This window comes from Amblyomma mixtum, chromosome 6 (genome assembly GCF_055824585.1).
Source record: "Amblyomma mixtum isolate Tamu chromosome 6, ASM5582458v1, whole genome shotgun sequence".
In the NCBI taxonomy this organism is placed as follows: domain Eukaryota; kingdom Metazoa; phylum Arthropoda; class Arachnida; order Ixodida; family Ixodidae; genus Amblyomma; species Amblyomma mixtum.
Genome location: NC_143017.1, coordinates 106,161,395 through 106,180,411, shown reverse-complemented (window position 1 = coordinate 106,180,411; position 19,017 = coordinate 106,161,395). Strand labels below are relative to the sequence as shown.

At 47.8% G+C, this 19,017-nt stretch overlaps 1 protein-coding gene across 1 annotated transcript; it reads left to right on the top strand.

Moving 5' to 3' along the window:
• The first annotated feature begins 689 nt into the window (after positions 1 to 689).
• Positions 690 to 18,405, top strand: LOC149339924 (uncharacterized). The gene is made up of 4 exons (XM_089550606.1): positions 690 to 864; positions 3,644 to 3,724; positions 12,414 to 12,594; positions 16,988 to 18,405. The coding sequence occupies exons 1-4, from the start codon at positions 690 to 692 to the stop codon at positions 18,369 to 18,371; spliced, it is 1,821 nt and encodes a 606-aa protein (XP_089406732.1). The 3' UTR covers positions 18,372 to 18,405.
• The last annotated feature ends 612 nt before the right edge of the window (positions 18,406 to 19,017 follow it).

Sequence of the window (19,017 nt, the reverse complement as noted above, 5' to 3'; positions counted from 1 at the left end):
CTGGAGCAATAGGCCGCCGGTGTTCATAGGGTTCATTGGCGTGGGCGTTCGTTGTAGACCGTTGATTTGAAGAAGGTAAATGCGCATATCTGGCTCCCTGGGTAAGTGGACACATTAATCGTGCTTTGAGGTACACGTAGCGATCGTGTCTGCCTGCACACGTGCTGCAGCAATTCCTCCGGTTTATCCCGACAGACGCCTTTTTCGCTAGCCAACCGTTCACTGCTATCGTGCTGAAAAAAAAAGAACGCAGAACAATTAATAAGGAATGTTTCCATTCATGGAAAGTTCCGGTCTGACATGAGATAGGAAGCCGGAGTAAACAGCGCCACTACACGAGTGAGCCAAATAAAGATTTCGCGCATTGACAACAATTACATTATTAATTTCATTATCATTAATTAATCTAAACGGCAATCACCGTGAATTCCACTCTCTGCAGATGCTCGTAACATTACTCTACACATATTTTTGCGCTTCATATCATGCTACGCTCATCAAACGAAAATATGTGTGCTTGCTCGTGGATGCAGCGGTTTCTCCTAAATCAACACAAAAACCCCAGAAGTTGTTTTCGAGTTTCAGTATTAGCAAACACTAAAATTCTCTATAATTACGACAGCGTTTGGTAGCTTTGCTCTGTAGGTCCATACAACGCCGCGGCAATGCCTCAACACGTTGGCGCAGGGATGAGTCCGGCCCTCACCATCGTCTGCTCCTGCCTGGTTTTTCTCGGAGCATGGAAACCAAACCTCGCAGCAACGGAGCCGTTTTTCTCCCACATGGCCGCCTGCGTTGGCGAACCTATCGCGGCCGTCAAAGTGCCGCCTCAAGATCAGGCAGCACTCGCCGCCTGGAACAATAGTAAGCATTGCTACGTTTCCTTTTCTCTATGCCCGAAATGGTGAATGACTATCGCCACTGGAGCGCTAAACACGGATAAACACGGATAAGCTTGTGTGGAGCTGAGCCTTTGCGCAAGTTTTTTTTTTTTTTTTTAAATCCAGTAGAAAAAGAAGTTTAGCTAGCAGGTGCGACGGCTGCGCCGATCCGTGACCTTTGTAAACATTTCCTGTGTTTCAAAAATTAGTCTGATTTTATTATCTTTTCATTTTTTCTTTTTATGCAATGTTTGCATCAAACGTTTGTAGTACTATTTTTGTTATTGTGATACTGTTGCACAATATGTATTCTTTGTACCCCTGATGCCTTTGTATATGTAGGGGCCGAGGGCTCGTCAAGCCTTGCTGGCTTTTTTCCTCGGCCCTTTTCATCGTTGTGATGAATAAATCTCTATTATTATTATTAAAGTCGTGTTGAGAGTCAGCGCATGTATTGTCCATAACCATCGTCCCTGTCACTGGGGTGTTTCCTTAAGAGAAAGAAAAAAATGTCAGCCGAGTTGGGTAATTAGGCCAAATGCGGATATGTGCGCTAACATGACGTCAATTGTGGATTAGAGCTACGACCACTAGGTGGCGCCAGGCTACCACCTAATTACTACCCCAACATCTCCTTTCTTTTAGCTACTGTGGAAGCATTATTCGAATCACGCTCTCCTTCTAACCGCTGCTGCTCACTCCCTTTAGTTCGGTGCGCTTAGGGGCGGTGCCGTCTCATTAGCGCCACAGGTCCTTGCTTGGTTACCACCGGCTAGACCTCGGCAAGCAAGCCATCCGGCGGGCAGGTGAGCAGTGGCGCAGTGGCACAAGGCAGGTTCTATCTCGCCAATGCTATTTTATCTTGCTATCTCGCCAATGCTATTCACCGCCTATTTACACGAGGCATTCAGAGGCCTAAATTGGGAACAGTTGGCGATAAGCTTTAATAGAGAATACATTAGTAATCTGCGATTCCTCACTCAGGGACGAATCACCACAAGTCACTCAGGGGATGAATTGCAAAGCAAGATGAATGACTTAGACAGGCAGATCAGAACGGTGGGTCATGAAAATTAATGTGCAGAAAACCAAAGTAACGTTCAACAGTGTTAGAAGAGAACAGCAGTTTACAGTTGGTAGCGAGACGCAGGAATCGAAATAATTTGAATAATAAGAATGAGGTGGAGTGCATTTGGCAGGTTTTCTCAAATCATGAATGGCAGTTAACTAATCTATCTCAAGAAGAAAGTATATAACAGCTGTATTTTCGCGGTAATAACCTACGGGGCAAAAACGTGGAGCATCACGAAATTGCTGAACCTAACGCTACGAGCCATGGAAATGAACATGACAGACGTAACGTTAAGAGACAGGAAAAGGGCAAAGTGGGTCAGGGATCAAACACGCATTAATGACATCCTAGTCTAAATCAAGATGAAGAAGTGGGCTTGGGCACGGCATGTAATGCGAAGGCAAGATGAGCGGTGGTCGTGATGGGCAACGGACTAGATTCCAAGAGAAGCCGAGCGTAGCAGGGGTCAGCCGAACGTTAGGTGAGTGGACGAGGTTAGGAATTTTGCGTGGATAGGGTTGCCACAGCTAGCACATGACAGCATTAATTGCAGAGATATGGGTAAGGCCTTTGTCCTACAGAGAGTGTAGTCAGGCTGGTGATGCTGATGATGATGATGATGATGCAGATGAAGAATGCATTTCTCTCACCTCCGACCATAAAAAGCGGTTCAGTTCTCGTTGCATTTGCGTGTGATGTGCTGTGAGAAACCCAAGGGCACGTGATGTGCCCTTGAGTTTCTATGAACTGTGAGAATGCTTCTTTAAAAAAACACAAAGGTGGTTTCCTGACCTTCCAAAACGTCTGCCGCAGCTCTAAAGAGAAAGAATGAAATTGTTAAGCAAATTTCAACGTCACTTGGATTGTTGCCTCCTTCTGTTCTTACACACACCAAAGTTTCGTCGTACCTTTTGCATCGTCCTCTTTTAAGGCGTTTCAGAGTATGTGTAAAGGTGAAATAAAAATGACACAGAGCACTGACACCTCAGGCATTCTTTCGGACATGGACTGTCTAGGTTCTTTCTTTGAGTCATTCTTTTTTTTTTCCATTGATCATACTTGTTATCCTGGAATCACTGGATAATATAGCGGGTCGGCTTTCGGTGCTGACGTCACATTCAACAACGAAAAGTGAGATAAACACACAAAAAAAATGTCAATAAGAAAAACAAGCGATTAAAATTAGGGTGTCTGACAGTTCTTTGACGAAAAAGTTGGCAAAATAAAGACAAAGTTACATAATGACAATCAGGGGGATATCGCCACATAAGGTTGATTTCTTTCATTTTTGCGGAAAAGTTGGCCAAATAAAGACAGTGTTACATAATGACAAACAAGACAACTTCGCCACGTAAGGTTTATTTGTTTAATTTGTTATTTTTTGCGCAGCACGGCTGCCGCGTGATCCTTAGCATGATCCAGAGGGCTCATATCGTGGTCATTGCAAAATTTTTGAACTGAAAATGTATTAGTGGTGTGACAACGTCATGTGTGCGCCACTGTAAAAGTCCTATGCCTGTTAGTGAGCGCATCACAATAGATAATGTTTTTTAAATCCTTCCTCGATTCTCGTGAGACGCGTCAAGCTTTCACCTAAGTCACTGCATTCACCGACAAGTAACAATCATTAGTATCTTGTTTCACCAATGACAAAATTCGCGCATTTTCTTTCTCTTTTTTCTTTACTTAGTTTTCAGGCAAGGCGGTAAATTCGTCCAAGTTTACGGCAAAGCCAAGAGTGTCGCCATGGGTGCTCTTGTGCTTCGAAGAAGTGAGTACCTCTCTCCACGCATCGTGCTGCAGCAATGGCGATTTACTGAAGGAATTCAAGCGATCTAGAAACATTATGCTAAAAAGCCTAACTGAACACAACGAAAAAAGATTCTGTAATTCATTACTACTTCAATTTCATGCAAAGGTCCGTGTACTGTGCGATGTCAGTGCATGCTAAAGGAACCCCAGGTGGACTAATCACACCCGGCAGTTCTGGACAAAAGCATTTTTCAAAATAAAAGAGTTTATGAACGCAGTTTTCTCATACATTGTAAGATTTCACTATAACATTCAATATATCCGCAAATCTTCCCTGGGCCGGCCTGCATCTTTCTGCTATTAACGGTTTTTCTGTCCTCAAAAACGTTCCCCTGTCGGTTTTATATTGCAGTGTTAAATACTCGCTTCGGGAGATGGAAAAGCTTTAAAGGAAACATTTTGCTACGGACCGGAAGAATGGACGATTAGATTCAATAATTCCATGACATTCCCTTACAATATTCCAATATTTTCCCAATTTTTGTCCAAGAATGCTGGACTTGTTATCCGCAGCCCTCATAGCGTCCCTCATAGCCTGAGCAGCTTTGGGACGTTATACCCCATAAAACCAAACCTCTGTTTCAAACTACCGGACAATTATTTACTGAGAGGGAGTTTAAGTTCCTCCCCCAGGACGATGAGCGGGTGTTGTAGGGGACTGCCCCATGAAAAGGACGTTTTGCCGAGGTGGGAAACCCAGGCCTCGCACGTGAGTATGTTGCGAGAAAGTGAGCGACGCGCACGTTGCGTGGTGTTCCAGTATGTCTGGACAAGCGTGGGTATAGAGCCACGCACTTACGGTCCTAGGTGTATCACGGTGTGCACTTATTCAAGTTTATTACACAGAAAAATATACAAAGTTCTCGGTGAATGAGGCATCTGGATCCTTAGCCAGTGGCTAGTTTCGGATCCATTACAAACATGTTACAAATCTAGGCAGTTGAACAAGGCTGAAACATACAAAAGATACAACTAATATAATGCAATAAAAGTAATCAATTCAACAATAAGGGGAGGTGTATTGTTCTGATAGCATGTACTTTTTTAGAGCAGGTGCAATGTTCGAGATGGACTTAATGCTGAATGGGATGATATTCCAAACTTTAGCGCTGACAAATGCTATGCTTCTACGTCCGTATACATTGTGTGTTGTGGGTAAATTGAGGTTATTGTTGTCAGCGTGTCTAGTGTGACTTGAAGGAAGCTTCAGGATGGAAGAATTGTACGGTATATTCGTTTTAATAATAGTGCTCACCAAGAGCGCTGTTTTGTAATCGCGAATTATATGAAAACGCATGATGTTGAGGTCTCTGAAGAGTGGATCTGATGATGAGTGCCAAGGTGCTGACGCTATGATCCTTAATGCTCTTTTCTGGAGAGTAATAAGCGGCGCGAGGTACGATGAGTAAGTGTAGCCCCATGACTGGATGCAGTATGTAAGATGACAATGGAATATACTGAAATAGACCACACGCAATGTATCAATGCTGAAATGCTTTCTAGCTTTAATTAATGTGGCGCATGCAAAGGTTAATTTTTTACATAATGTTTCTATGTGCTCAGCCCAATTTAGAGATTAACTTAACTTAACTTTAACTTTAACTTAACTTAACTTTAACTTAGATTAACTTTAACTTAAAGGTGTATTACGGTCCTGTTGTATTATGTTTAAGGTGAAATCATTAGGTAGTGACTGCGTTTAGGCTTATGGGAGAAGTGCTGCGTGCTTTCGAGGGAGAGTGTCAAGTTGCCTAGGGAGGGAGGGGAGATTGCGACTTTGACGCTGCGCTCCATTGAAGCAGGTCATCTTTTGGCGAGCGCGGTCTGCGTCGGTACGCGCCGTGAACAGAATAATGCAGGAATACAGAGGGGAAGACGGCCGATTCTAAGATGCGGCTACTAAATGCCAACCAATTGAGGAAACGCAAAATGATATTTTCGTGTACATTTTTTTCGTCGCGGAGTATTAAACCCGGCATTCCTTTCTGTCATAGTTACAGTGCGCTCTTAACACTATTTGCTTCCAGGCTACTCATGAGCCTCATTGCTATTTTTGTTTAATTTTGTACGCAATCTGGCCTAAATAAACGAAAGACGAACGCACAAATGAAGGTTACCTGAGAATATTAGCCATCAAGAGTCGAGGGTAGCGAACAAGAAATGTAACTGATCAGCATGCACAGGTCTACGAGCATCGGCGACACTATGGCCTCGTAATACATGGTTTAATCTGTGAACGAATGCACTGATTCTCCTGTGCAAGAACGTGTCGCTGTAAAATACACCGTTTTATTTTATTCCAAGAACCGTTTCATCGCCGCTCTGTAAGCCCCGGTACGTTACGTATGTTTAATGAAATTCTTATTTACATTCGTGGAGCAAAAAAATACATATATCTCTCTCAAAAGAATTGCTTAAGGAGTAACAGAAAACGGGTCGGCAGTGTGATATTTAGCCAGACATCGGAGCTCGCACACAGTAAAGCGGATCATGGCTGTTGCACGCCGTGTGTGCAGATAAAGGTGGCGTGCTCGTCGTAATCTGGACTCACCAAACAATGACTGACTGGAAACGAAGCGCAGCGCGGGGACGCGCAACCTCAGTGACGCAACCTTCTCCCCCCTCACCTCCCGGAGCAACGCCGAAAGGGCGCCTAGCCTTCGCCTTTTGAAAGCAGTGATGCCCTGGTAGAGTTAAATTTAGACCACCATGATCTGGTCCCATCAGCGTATGAGCTCTGCAAGTTAGTAAGCCCGTGCCCAAGTTAGTAAGCGCAGGCCGGGGCTGTATTCTGCAGCCTGTGCGCTCCCCGTCAGCCAGCGCCTGCCTGTGCGGCGTTCCGAATTATTCAGTGGGCACCTGAACATAGCAGTTACTGATCCTCCAAAAGTTGCTCACGGATCGAATTAACTTCTTTAAACATTAAAGTGCGCTTCGTTAAACAAGCGCAATGAGCACACGTTGCGCAAAGTGTGCGTGTTAATTGCAAAAAAAAATATTGCGTAGGCTTGGGAACGTGGTGCGTTTTATTAGGTTGCCAGTTTTTCCTGAAATATTGCACTGGAAGTCGCAAAATTTTCTTTCCGCGATCTAGACCACGAAAAACTCACAGGATGATTACCACTTTGTAACGCGAGATTCAGCGAGAGCTGTTGAGGTATTTTCATTACACGATATACTGGGTAACTTATGCTCCGGTGGAGAATGCGCAACCATGCTATGCTCCGATTGCGCATTCCTCATACTCTCCTTCGATGCTAACGGTTGCCCCTTCCTCTACTCTCGCTACAGTCTCCTGCCACGTCTACTACCCTTCAGATGGCTACCACCCGTGGTAGTACCACCACTGCGTGGTGTCAGCTGGAGGGTGGTTTCTGTAACTGTAACCAGACTCTGAGCTGGTCCCGGGGCAACCACCCTCTGCTTAGGCACTACTATTACTGCTACGACGACGCAAAACCCAGGGACAGGCCTTTAACTGTTGTCGCCGTAAAAGAAAGTAGCGAGTACGCGTCACAGCCTTTCGGGTGAACGAAATAAGTCAACAGATGTGCCCCCTAGAGCTCATCCATTAATAGGTTTAACCTTGCAGACACCTTGGCATAAGGTCATTGTCAGCTGCTCTCTGGAACTGATCGGCTACCGGACGACGTGCTCCTTTGAAGCAAAAGCAAAACTGCATTGCTGCGTCATCTGCCGTCACAAAGCGTGGTGTCGAGACTCACTCACAGTTCTGCCGCATCAAGCGTGCCGTGAGCCTCGAGACCACGCTCTCAGTGGCAGGTGCCGCAGCAACGCAATTTTGCTTCGCTCCGCCATGCATCGCAGATCCCGCAAACTTTTGTGGCCGACAGTACAGCTATAGTCAAACAGGCCAGGCGCCATGTGGTAATATCTAAAGAAATGTTATTCGTTCTTGTTTCGCATAACTAGCATCTATAAACAAATGAAGTAGCAATTTCATCGTTTCTGCAGTATGGCAGAGGTTGTAAAGTGGCACTTGCCGCTGCGCAGTACTCGCTCCGTCTTCCTTCGGCGCCATACAGGACGGACCAAAGGTTTCCTCGTCCGAAGCTCTGATTGCTTAACACAAGCATGCCTTTGTAGTAAGAGTAGCCGTCGTCTACGCTCTACTCGGAAAAGAGACACAGACACGGAAAGCGGTTTTGCACAGCACGGGAGAAACGACCAGCACGCAGAGAAAGCGCTGACTCGACAAGACAGCAGTGCCGCCGCATTCGCGCGTTCGTCAACTGTACGCAGCACAGAAGCACGTGATGGGGCGCCAAGGCTATCACTGGCCCTCTGCCGCTCCCGCTTCCCGGCAGCAGTGCGGATGAGCGCGTCGTCAGCGTTTTTAAACATGAAATGCGAAATGCTTTTAGCTCCCGTTGTCGGCGCGCTGCAGGTGACCTTGAAGTAAGAACGATAAACACGGCGCCGAACCGGAGGCGAACCAAAGGAGCACGGAGGGTAATCTAAACGATTTTCGGCAAACATGTTGGCAAACCTTTCCGCTTGCCCCCTGGTGCCCGCTTGCTGCGCTGACGCCGTAGCAGCCCATGCGTCAACAACAGCCTCTTCCTAGCCCCGCAATGAGCGACGTGAAGCCTCTTTCCTTCATCCCGAGCGGCGCCCGCGATCTCGCGCTGAACCATGGCGCGTCGTCGTTCGGCGCGACGTGCACACGTTGTAAGCAGTGGTGGCATTGCACTCTGCCGCCCGAGTGACGATATGGACAGATGGTGATATTTGGCTCGTTTTTTTCCCGTTCACTCGTGCGATCTTTCTTTCCACTCCGGAGCGTCTGTCTCGCCCTCCTCTCAGCGCTGGCGCCTGCGGTATTCCCCGTCTTCCCTGAACACACCATCCCCCGGCTCGGGTCCCTTCATCTCCTGTCGGCGCCCCTGTCACCCTTACGGGGTGCGCTTGACCAGTTGGATGCTTTCGAGTAAAGCTGACGGCCAGGCTGATGGCCTTCGGACCCTTAATGAGCCTTGGGCCCCGACGATTCCTGGCGCCATACAGACTCTTGTTCAAGCGCCTCCAGGGTCCCACAAATGGAAGAATTCGCCGAAGATAGCGGTCGTATGGAGACGCGCAGCACACTGTCACAAAGAGCCTCATAGTGCCAGCCGAATTTTAGCAGGAGTTGGCCTAATATTGCCAGAAATACCTTTTTCCTGTGGCGTCACCCATTCAGGCCGGGGTTTAAATCGCTTCAACTCAGTTCGTGTCATCCTCAAATTTTCTTTTTTCTGCCTAAAGCTCAACAGTTTTCAAAATCTTTCAAAAGGCAATAAATACACATGAACTGTGTCTCTATCACAACTCCGAAGGCTAACTTTCTTGAACCAACATTCCAGGTTCTTTATTGTTCAGTCTTTATTGTTGCAAGCTTTTGTTTTGTTTTTCAGTTTTCCTCACTTGCTTATATTTCTTCACCCCTGTACGCAAAGTGCTTTGTCTGACACCTTTGAAAATAAAATCGTAGCCTCCTATAACACCAAGGTGATTTGTTATCCAGTTAGCGTAGATTCCTGTCTTGACATTTCCTCATCAGCTTCACCTCCCTCCATTGACATACCGGAACTCTGCTATATGAAGTCTTCACAGCGTCGTTAAAGCAATGCTTTTTTTTTTTTTTGCTCATATGCCACCTTCCTTGTTCATTTGTCTCCTCCAGAAGCGCGACAAACATTGTCGACTCTTTTATGCTGCAGCCCACCACTTCCAGACTCGCTTCTTGGTTACAATTTACTGTCCGTAAACTGAGTAATGGGCGGCTGAAGGAATAACGGATAGTCGGTTGGGTAGCACGCAGAAACCAGGGTGACTGGAGGACAATGCCCTTTCTTTAGTGTGACAGCACCACTTCACGAGATCAAACCAGCTCATCCAGTTTGTGTGAAGCTTGACCTTGAGGGCGACATTCTCGAAACCTTAAATAATTTAATTAATTAAATAAAAGCGTAAATAGTCAGAAATGGGATTCGAACCCTCGGCGGCGCGAAGAGATCAGCTTCACTGCCCACGGCACGAAGACCCTATGCTGTTTGACGCTCTCATACTGTGTGCGATGTGCATTCGTAGTGCACTTCGTTGTATTCATCAACTAATACTTCTATGGCACTAATATGCACGCTCTAGTGCTGTGCATGGTACACCGTCATCTTCATCCACTAATACTACTAGAATGAAGAAGATGGTCATGCGCCGAGGCCAACGACGACGAAGCTCTTGAGGCGGGGAGCTGCCTGAGGACATCATCATCAGCTGACATCCGTGCTTGAGAACTGCTCCTTGTGACTGACCCTGTCTCTCGCCCCGCTGCTTCCTCGGTTGCTTGTGCAAGAATCTTCGTCGCGGGCGCTTCCCACATCCAAGTAAACCACCCTTCACTACTACCGCATTACCATCGTCGCCAGACGTGCCGACGATCCAGGGAAGCAAAACCATGAGCCAACCAGACTGAACACAAACTTTCGCACGTCTACTCGGTTTAACAACGTTAGAACCCTACCACACTTTTTAATCTCCAGTTTGTATTTTATATTCTTCGTACACGTGCAGAAAGCATTAGGAAGTAGGCATCAACACCGATGCTCTTTTGTAAAGAAAGCAAACTGCGAGCATCCCTTTATAACTTCAAAACTTCCTGGCCGCAGCGGTGGCTCAGCGGTTACGGTGTTCAGCTGCAGACTCGAAGGACACGGGTTCGATCCCTTCCATGGGGTTTGCATTTCGATGGAGGCGAATTTCAGTGCGCGTTATAAATTGAAGACGAATGAGATAGTCAGTGATGCGAAATTTGAGCTGGGCTCATCACACGCCACCTGTCAGGTGGCGTGTTACGCTGATAGCCACCCTCCGGTATCACCACTTTGTCCATCCCTCCGCTCCCACCGTGGCAGGTGGCGTTTCGCTCTGCTACTACCTGCCACCTGTGACAGGGTGACCTGTGAAATGTCAGATGGCGTGTTACGTCGACTACGCCGACAACGCCGACGCCGACTACGACGACGCGAAAGCCAGGCAAGGGCGCCAAGGGCTACGCTCTAAAAAAAAAAAGGAACACCTGCCACAAATCCCTACTGGGAAATACAAGTGCGGCAACGGCCCTTCTCATGAGCCAACATTGCCCTACTCTCAGACAAAGCGATGCGGCAGTGAAAGCTAAAAATGCCATTGTGCCCTGCAGGAACAATGCACATGCGCACTGAGCGCCTTGATGTTGGCCTTTCCAGCATGTGTCTGCATGTGTGTGTGTGCGTACCCCTGTGTATATATGTGTGATCGGAATGAAAGAGAAATTGTTCCGCATTACAAAACTGTTGACCGGGGGACCTAAATAGGGGAGGAGCGAGGAGAGAGCAGATTGTAAAATCCGTTCAGAAAAGCCAAAAGAGTCACACAAACTAGACAGCAACTGGTCAAGTGCCGTGTCATGCGGAGCACGGTCGGCCCAATTCAGATAATTTGTGGTGACATGAACAGGTTCATACCAACGAAGCGTCGATTTTGCTCACCAAAACTTTCATATTCCCAAACCGCCTTGTACATCCTGATGAGCAAGATCGATACCTGATTGGTCGGCGCTTGTAAGCTGTCCAAACAGGATAGCGAACGAGGCGAGAGATCAACGACCCACTTATTAGCAAAGTGGTTATTCTTACGAACACGGCAACACAGATTCTTGGGTCTGATTTCAGGCACCCAGCGATATGCTGGCTATCCAGCTTGCCGAGTCCAACCTATCCTCTTAGACCTTCTTCCCTCTTGAACGAAACAAGAATGGGAAAAATTATAGAGAGCAGTTTGCTTCGCGTCCAGGTGTTAATTTGAGTACAACACACACGTGAACGTTAAATCCCATAAACCAAACCAAACCAACACTGAGATTAGAGAGGAACACGGGTCGAAGAAGAGGATATGTCGCCAGCACGCGCTGCACAGACGATGCGAAGGGCCTAGAGTTCGGCATACTGCGTTCCAGCCCTATGCACCAAAAGGGGCGAAAGAGGCCGACCACGGTGTCTAGCTAAGAAAAGCGCCTGATGATTCCTCAAGACTCGAGTGCAGCTACCTACCATCATCTAGGAGGCGCCCTGGAACGCGGTACGCGTTTCCTGCAATGCATTTCATGCTTACATCCAGCCTTGACGAGAAGAACAAATGGCAGTTTTTTTTCTCGGAGTTGGGCTGGGAAGAATTTATACTTTTTCAGGAGCGTCATTGGTAGAATTCACGAAGTGAACTGGGTTATTTGGCTAGCTATTCCCAGGCCTTGATAAAATTCTGGTGGTAACGTCCTGGCTTCCTTTTATTTCTTACCCTTCGCGCTCTTGCAAGCATGTCCGTAAACGACAAGCTCAACTTACTACACTTTCGACTGAATCACGGTTACTAGCTTGCTTAATTTGCTCGAGTGCGTCGGCACAAACCCGTCGAATGCGACAGAGTTTTAGCGTTAATTGCCAAGCGTACTCAATATTTATGAATTTATCGACCGATGAAAGACCGATTCACTGCGAGGAAATCAACGCCCTCTGTGAATATCAAATCTGTCACATTGTATAGAAGAGCGAGGTAACTCACTAATCCAATGAGCGTGGCGATTGGGTTTCTTTCCTGCCCTTTGAACGCAGGGTGGAACCGGTGCCTGAAGATGGCGTGCGTGCCCAATACGGCCCAGCAGACCATCTCATGTCAGTCCCTGTACTTCTCGTACAACCCGCACAAGCGCGCTTGCATGCCCCAGAAGGGATTCTGCCGCCAGTCCATGAACCATTTCACCTCGCTGGATGACTGCAAGGTGGCATGCGCTAGGTAAGTGCGGGGTGCGGTTTAATTACGAGGTGTGGGGTGGAGCGGGGGGGGGGGGGGGGGGGGAGGAGCTATCGGGAAGTAAAGTTTTTATTGCGAAAGATATACTACTCCCAAGAGCGGCCTTTCGCGTAGCGGCGGCCACTTGGCACGTTTGACCTTTACAATGACCTCTGACATCATACCATTCCTAGTGACGTCACAGCGTGAAGTCATACCAGGAGCGAGAGACGGGCTACCAACTCGGCTCGTCGGGTAACGGCGGCCGCTTGGCACGGCGCGCCGCGCTCCTCCCACTAGAGGCGCTGCATATGCAGTAGGAAAGAATTTTTCTATGATAACTCAAGAGGCAGTGCCCTACTTTTTGAAGCTAGATCAGGGTGTCTTAGAACGCGCAGCTACAAAAAGAAATTTAACGAAGAAGATGACACATGTGCAGTGTGTGGTAGATCTGGAAACAATTGAACACCTCATAATCAAATGTGATGGTATCCATCCGGATGTCGATGCAGGCACAGTCACTCTTTCTGAGGTCCTAGGGTTTAAAGACAACAATGGTCATGTAAATAAATCTGCAGTGGAAGTCAGCAAAAAGCGATTGGAGGATTGGTGGCTGAAAAGCAGAGATGTGGCATAAGGTTAGAATTGTAGGAAACCGTAGGCAAAGGTGATGGAGAATTCTAATGAGAATTGCCAACACAGTAAACAAAAAAAATAATAAAGAAAGAAAAGCTGAGCATGGTGGCAATTGCCTCCACCCCGTTTCAAAGGGGGCGCTCCTATCCATCCATCCATCCATCCATCCAAAACACCTGTTTTCGCAACCTACCAGGATTAACCAATACTAAGCCCCCGCCTATTTTTTATCTCATTATTTACTTATCTGATTTATCTACACTCCCCAGCAGCAATCTGGCAATGCAGGAAGAGGGGGAATAATACAGGTAACGATACATTTAAATCGCAGGTATATGACAAAGAAGAAAGCAGCGCATTCATTTATGAAATAAAGCAGTCAAAAGCATCAACGCCGTGCGCGTGCAAAATACAAGGAAAACAGAGGAAACAAGACGACTACGAGGGAACACTCGACCTTTCACTTGTCTCAATGTTGCTGCAAGCTTTGGATGGAGAAAGTGTCCGAGGCAGGTTGTTTTCTTGTAATGCATGATATCTTGGCTATAGCTCCAGTTGCTCTCTATCCTGTCCACCTTACTTTGATTACAACATGAAGGGGCTGTTGTCTTGGTGATGAAGTTCGACTTGTATTACATTCCATTTGGCTTTTTAGCCCTCTTGGAATAGTCCTTGCAAGGTCTCAAAGCACCACTAAGTGAAATGAAGCAAACGAAGCCTGCAATAAAGTGCTGAGCAGTTCCACAGCCGTTGCTCCGTCGCATGCAAACGAGTTTATGTCAAGCCTAGCTTAAGTTTAGTTAACAGTTTAAATGAAATAGCAGTTTTCTGATGGCACAGAACCCATCACAGATACTAATTCGATTAGATCATTTGACCTGCGTGCCATTACCTTCCGTTCATTGTTACCGCGAGCAGAACTATATTCCATATGAGTTGTACCATCAGACCGGATCGAAACGTGAACAGCACCTATGAACAGAATAAAATATTTTACTCGCGAACTTCCAGCTACAGTATACAACTTGCGCGATTCGTATTTCTTGGCAAATCGACTAGCGAAGAATATATTCACGAACAAGTTGCAAATTAATACCGCGCTGTAAAGTACAAAAGTACGGCCTATTCGTGTTCATGTTTAAATTCTGCCTGATTGTACAACAAAGTTTGTGTTTTTAACTTTATGCTCATCATTATCATCGTCAGCCTGACTGCAACCACTGCAGGCCAAATGCCTCTCCCATGTCTCTCCAATTAACCCTGTCCTTCGCCAGCTGCAGCCACCGTATCCTCCCAAACTTCTTCATCTCACCCACCCACCTAACTTTCTGCCGCCCCCTGCTACGTTTGCCTTCTCTTGGAATGCACCCTTAAGGACCAGCGGTTATCTTGCCTTCGCATTACATGCCCTGGCCAAGCCCATTTCTTCCTCTTGATTTCTACTGCGAACTCTACTAACAACGTTATTCATAACCCAATCATACTACCGCGAGCATATAGACAACGGATAAACTACAATGCAAACCGTCAAATCAATCGAGCGCAGGCGTTAGGAACAAACGCGGAAGAGTAAAACAGGACACGCATTCGCTGACGCCCGGTGTGTATCCGACCGTCCATGCGTAACAAGCAAAACAATCCGTGGTTCCGCAACACCTCTGCAGTGTCACGCTTCCGTCATCTTCCTGTCCGATCGGGAATGACTCTCTACTTTGTATGGGTGGGGCCGTGCTTGAGTTAGTGCAGCGGCGAAACACATAAAAAAAAACGTGGTGACCACGCTTGTCGCGGCCGGCTGAAGTCCTGTTTTCACTTTTTTGTACTGAGAGATGTAGGGACGTATAGACTGTAGCCCCCGAAACTTATACGGATCTTTAGAAGAGCGAGCTGGCGGGCTAGTTGATTCTTTTGCATGGTGAGGGAATAGCGCAAGGGACGAGACGCGACGGACGAAACATTGGAAGACACACACGGGCCCTGTATGCGGATCCTCCTGCTTCCTGATTTATAAATCCAGGAAGGGCTTTGCTGAGCAGGCTATTTATCATTAAATTTATCACGCTGTTTATCATTATTTCCAGCACAAGTTCGAGCAGCTGTATCGCTGTATCGTCTTGTCTTTCTTCGTCCTTGTCTTAGGAGTGCGCTTTAGAACACGTGCAGAAGCTTTAGGAGGTAAGCACCAGCGTTACAGAGGCGGCCATTTTGTGGTGCATGTTGCACGGCGAACGGCTCCACGTATATCTAATCAACCATCGCCACCCGCTCCTGTTTCACTGCCGAAAATGCGCGCTGTACCAAAAAATGGCGCCTGTGGCGTCACTCGAATACTTTGTATACACAGCGTTGCGAGAGAGGCTGAATGACAAAACACCTCGCGTGCGCTAGCTCGCTCGCCCAGACAGCCTGCCTTCGCGGTAGCGAATAGCGGTCCCTGGCGGCTTTGTGTCAACAATGCCGTCTCTGACGGAAATGCGTGGACGAAGAGGCCACCACAATATAGGGAGGGAGCATTGTGCATATCTCGATGGCAGGCGTGTTCGATCGTACAGCGCTGACGAGCAGTTCTGTCTCCGTTCCCTTGGTGTCGACGCTGTTGCTCAAGCCTGCAAATATCTATCGGTACATACGAGGTATCGCCTTCTTGCGCGAACTTGACGCTGCTGTTAAAATTCTGGTCACGTGCTCATTCGAGAACACAAAAGCGAACACGGCCGGAAAGGAGGTATTTCGTGTCGAGGCATGAGGGGAATGTGAAATATAGAATGACGAATTGTCGAACCCACTAAAGCAATCGCGTCATATCTCCAAGGCGGAGCTTAAGTATGCCCTCTAATTTTTTATTGCAATGGTGCAAACTTATGATGCGTGAAAATGTTGCGTCCATAAATAACTTCCTGGTGAAAAAATGCGCCTGTCCAGAATTTCTGGGTATGTGAGGCGCCGTAAGCGAGCGCCCGTTAGCGAATCACATCAGTGCGCGCGCGTCATTGGCTGAACCAACGGGGAGTGCCACGTAAGGCGAAATGTGTGTAATGAAGTAATATAAAAAAAAATTATTAGCCAATCTAAAAGCCAGCCAAAGCGAAAGAAGATTACTTGGCGCAACTTTCAGGCAATGGGATGCGGCAAAAGAGAACGGCATCAAACTGAAAAGCACCAAATATTAAAGTAGCACCCTAAAAGCGCGTTCTTCTTAATTCACCGCATCAAACCACCCGAGCACCTGTCAATTTTTCTGTGCTTTCAGGTCCTCTTTTGTCGTTGCTTTGTGGCTACATATGTGTTGCATAACTTTTGAATGCGATAATTTTCCTACAGAACACCACTGTCGGATAGCCGCCTCTCACGCTGTTTTCTTTTCAGACACACCGTTTATAATTGCTTTTTGTCTATATAACTTTCGGAGTGCGTACCAACAACGTCATAATCCATGTTTACGTTGAACGTGCCATCAGAGCATTGAATTGAGCTAAGTGACAGCAACAGTGAATTTTGCACCACAATATAATAACATTCAAAGTAACCGCTACATCGCTTTTCCAGACATATTGGCCCAATAACCACAATTATCTTTGCCGGAGCTGAAGGCCCATGTCAAGTAAAAATCAAAGTACCGTTATCCTCATTTATTAAGTGCAAACATCTCTATGGCGCGCATTTTCTTGCAACAAGTTCATTAGCTCGCCTTCTTTAAGGTACAAAGGGATGCGTATTTTGAACGTGTGTTTTTTTTTTTCTCCAACCTCAGCTACTACAGCCCAGCCGAAACCGGGCGTGCAGCCATCTCACAGCCACAAGACACGGAAATCAGGCTGAGCATCCTACGCAAAAAGAACGGCGTCTCAGCGACGCTCGTAAACAGTACGCTGAAAGTGCCGCCGAAGAAGAGCCTCTTTTTTGTCGGCTATCTCCTTCCCGATCCATACGGCCCACTGAAAGGAACGGTGAAAAGCAGCGCTCAATCGCAAGGTCCTGTAGCCGCTGCTCCAAGTAACAGACTTCAAGACAATAACAGCCATCCACCCCAAATTGTTCGTAAACAACCAACACAGACCTCTAACGCTGCGCTCGCTGAGGCCTCCAGGACGCCGTTAGGACCTGCGGGAGCGACGTCTCAGTTCCCTGAGCAAGGACACGGACTACTAGGACCAGCATTAATAGAGCGAAAGCAGCAGGGAATGGTAATGCCCTCTCAAAAATTTCCAGGAGGAGGCTCTCCTATGAATGCACCGCCGCCAGGCCTCTTGGCGACTGAAGGAGCTCCACCTAATATCCCTCGACAACAATATTCAGAACAGCTGCAAGTCGCCAAGACGCTCTCATCACAAGCACCACCTAAAGCAGTCGGCATGAAAAGTGTTCTCCCTGCAATGCCGGTTGGTCCAGCAGCGTCTGTGGCGCAAGACAGAGGACCGGGAAAGCTGCCGGCTCAGCCACTAAGCAGAGGAAACAACGTGTTAGGAGGACCACCCACGTCGTTACCTTCAGGTGCGGTCGGCGCACAAGTGCCACCTATAGGACAACTTGCGATGCCGGCGTCTAGCCCAGTTGCGACTAGCAGAGAAGCATCTTCGGCAAAGAAGCTTTCAGAAGTGCCGCTGCAAGCCTTGCCGCGGAACGCTCCGGAACCGCTGAGCAAGGATCAGGCGGCAGGAGCGAAAGCGGCTCCGAACCCACCAACCTCCAGGTCGTCCTCGGAAGATTCCGCCGAGTCTGCACACTCCAACAGTACTGCTGAACAGGAAGCGTCGTCTTCGGCGGAGAAAACTTCGAATTCTTCAGCGGCTACAGAAGGAACGGATGAACATGCCCGGAAAGCGAGGTCAGCGCCACCAAGCGAGGACAAGCTGGCTGGACGTGTCGAACGTGAACAGCCGCGGTGGGCGGATCCGCTGACGCGGCGCTCTCTGAGCCGCAGGAACGCCGCCATGGGGCGATCCGCGCACACGAAGCCAGTCGTGGAAGAGAAGATATCCATGGAGAGGGCGCCCCTGACGGGAATCGGAACGCCATTTGCTTTGCGCAGGAACTTTGCTGAGCCTCTTACGGCAGCTAATCGCAGGCAGAGGAGGGGTGGTGGACGCGCTGCGCGCTGGGCGCACCGAAGAGGTGCAGGTTTGCCGTCGCCTCTTTCGCTGTAACAAGGGCGAGTTTTTCTGAGCAGCTGTAGGAAAAATAAATAGGTTGGAAGTTCGTTTTCGTGAGCCCGCTGCAATAATTTTAGACCGAAGCGAGTGTCCAACGGGGTCGCACCATCATCTCGGGAACAGGAAATGAACTGTGAGTGGCGCAAGAGACGTCGAAGGGTCTACAAGTTTTATCTGAGCCACCTTCCAGGAGGGAGCGCTGGTACGTGGCGTCATTTATGAGCCTTTTGACACGCTATGTCACAACTGTGTACAAAGTGTCAGCTTTTTCTGAGAGCGGGCTGCACCTTGCCGTGAATTCTTTGTTTCAGGTAAATTTCGCATTCTTCATCTCGCAAGTAAGCTGGCTTGTTATGTCGTATAGCCAACGCAGTTATCTTAGTTCGCGAAACAGTCAGCGGTGGAAGACGTCGCCTGCCATTTTTGAGCAGACATATCGTAGCCATAGCTTCACTGCTGTAGCTACGCCAGCCGATTCGCCTCTTTAGCATGGTCGCACTTTCGCCGTGGTTGCACCTCGGCCGTGGTCTAGCAGCCGTTGCCTAGCAACCGCCGCGGTGGGCACCCGAAACGCACCGTACAGGAAGGGAGGAAGTGGGAGTGAAAGAAGAAAGACAAAGAGGGGCCGTAACCGTCTCGC

Coding starts and splice junctions, on each gene's coding strand:
- LOC149339924 (XM_089550606.1), top strand. CDS start 690: ATGAGTCCGGCCCTCACCATCGTCTGCTCCTGCCTGGTTTTTCTCGGA. Junction 865..3,643: donor ACTCGCCGCCTGGAACAATA/GTAAGCATTGCT, acceptor TTCTTTACTTAG/TTTTCAGGCAAGGCGGTAAA. Junction 3,725..12,413: donor TGCTCTTGTGCTTCGAAGAA/GTGAGTACCTCT, acceptor CTTTGAACGCAG/GGTGGAACCGGTGCCTGAAG.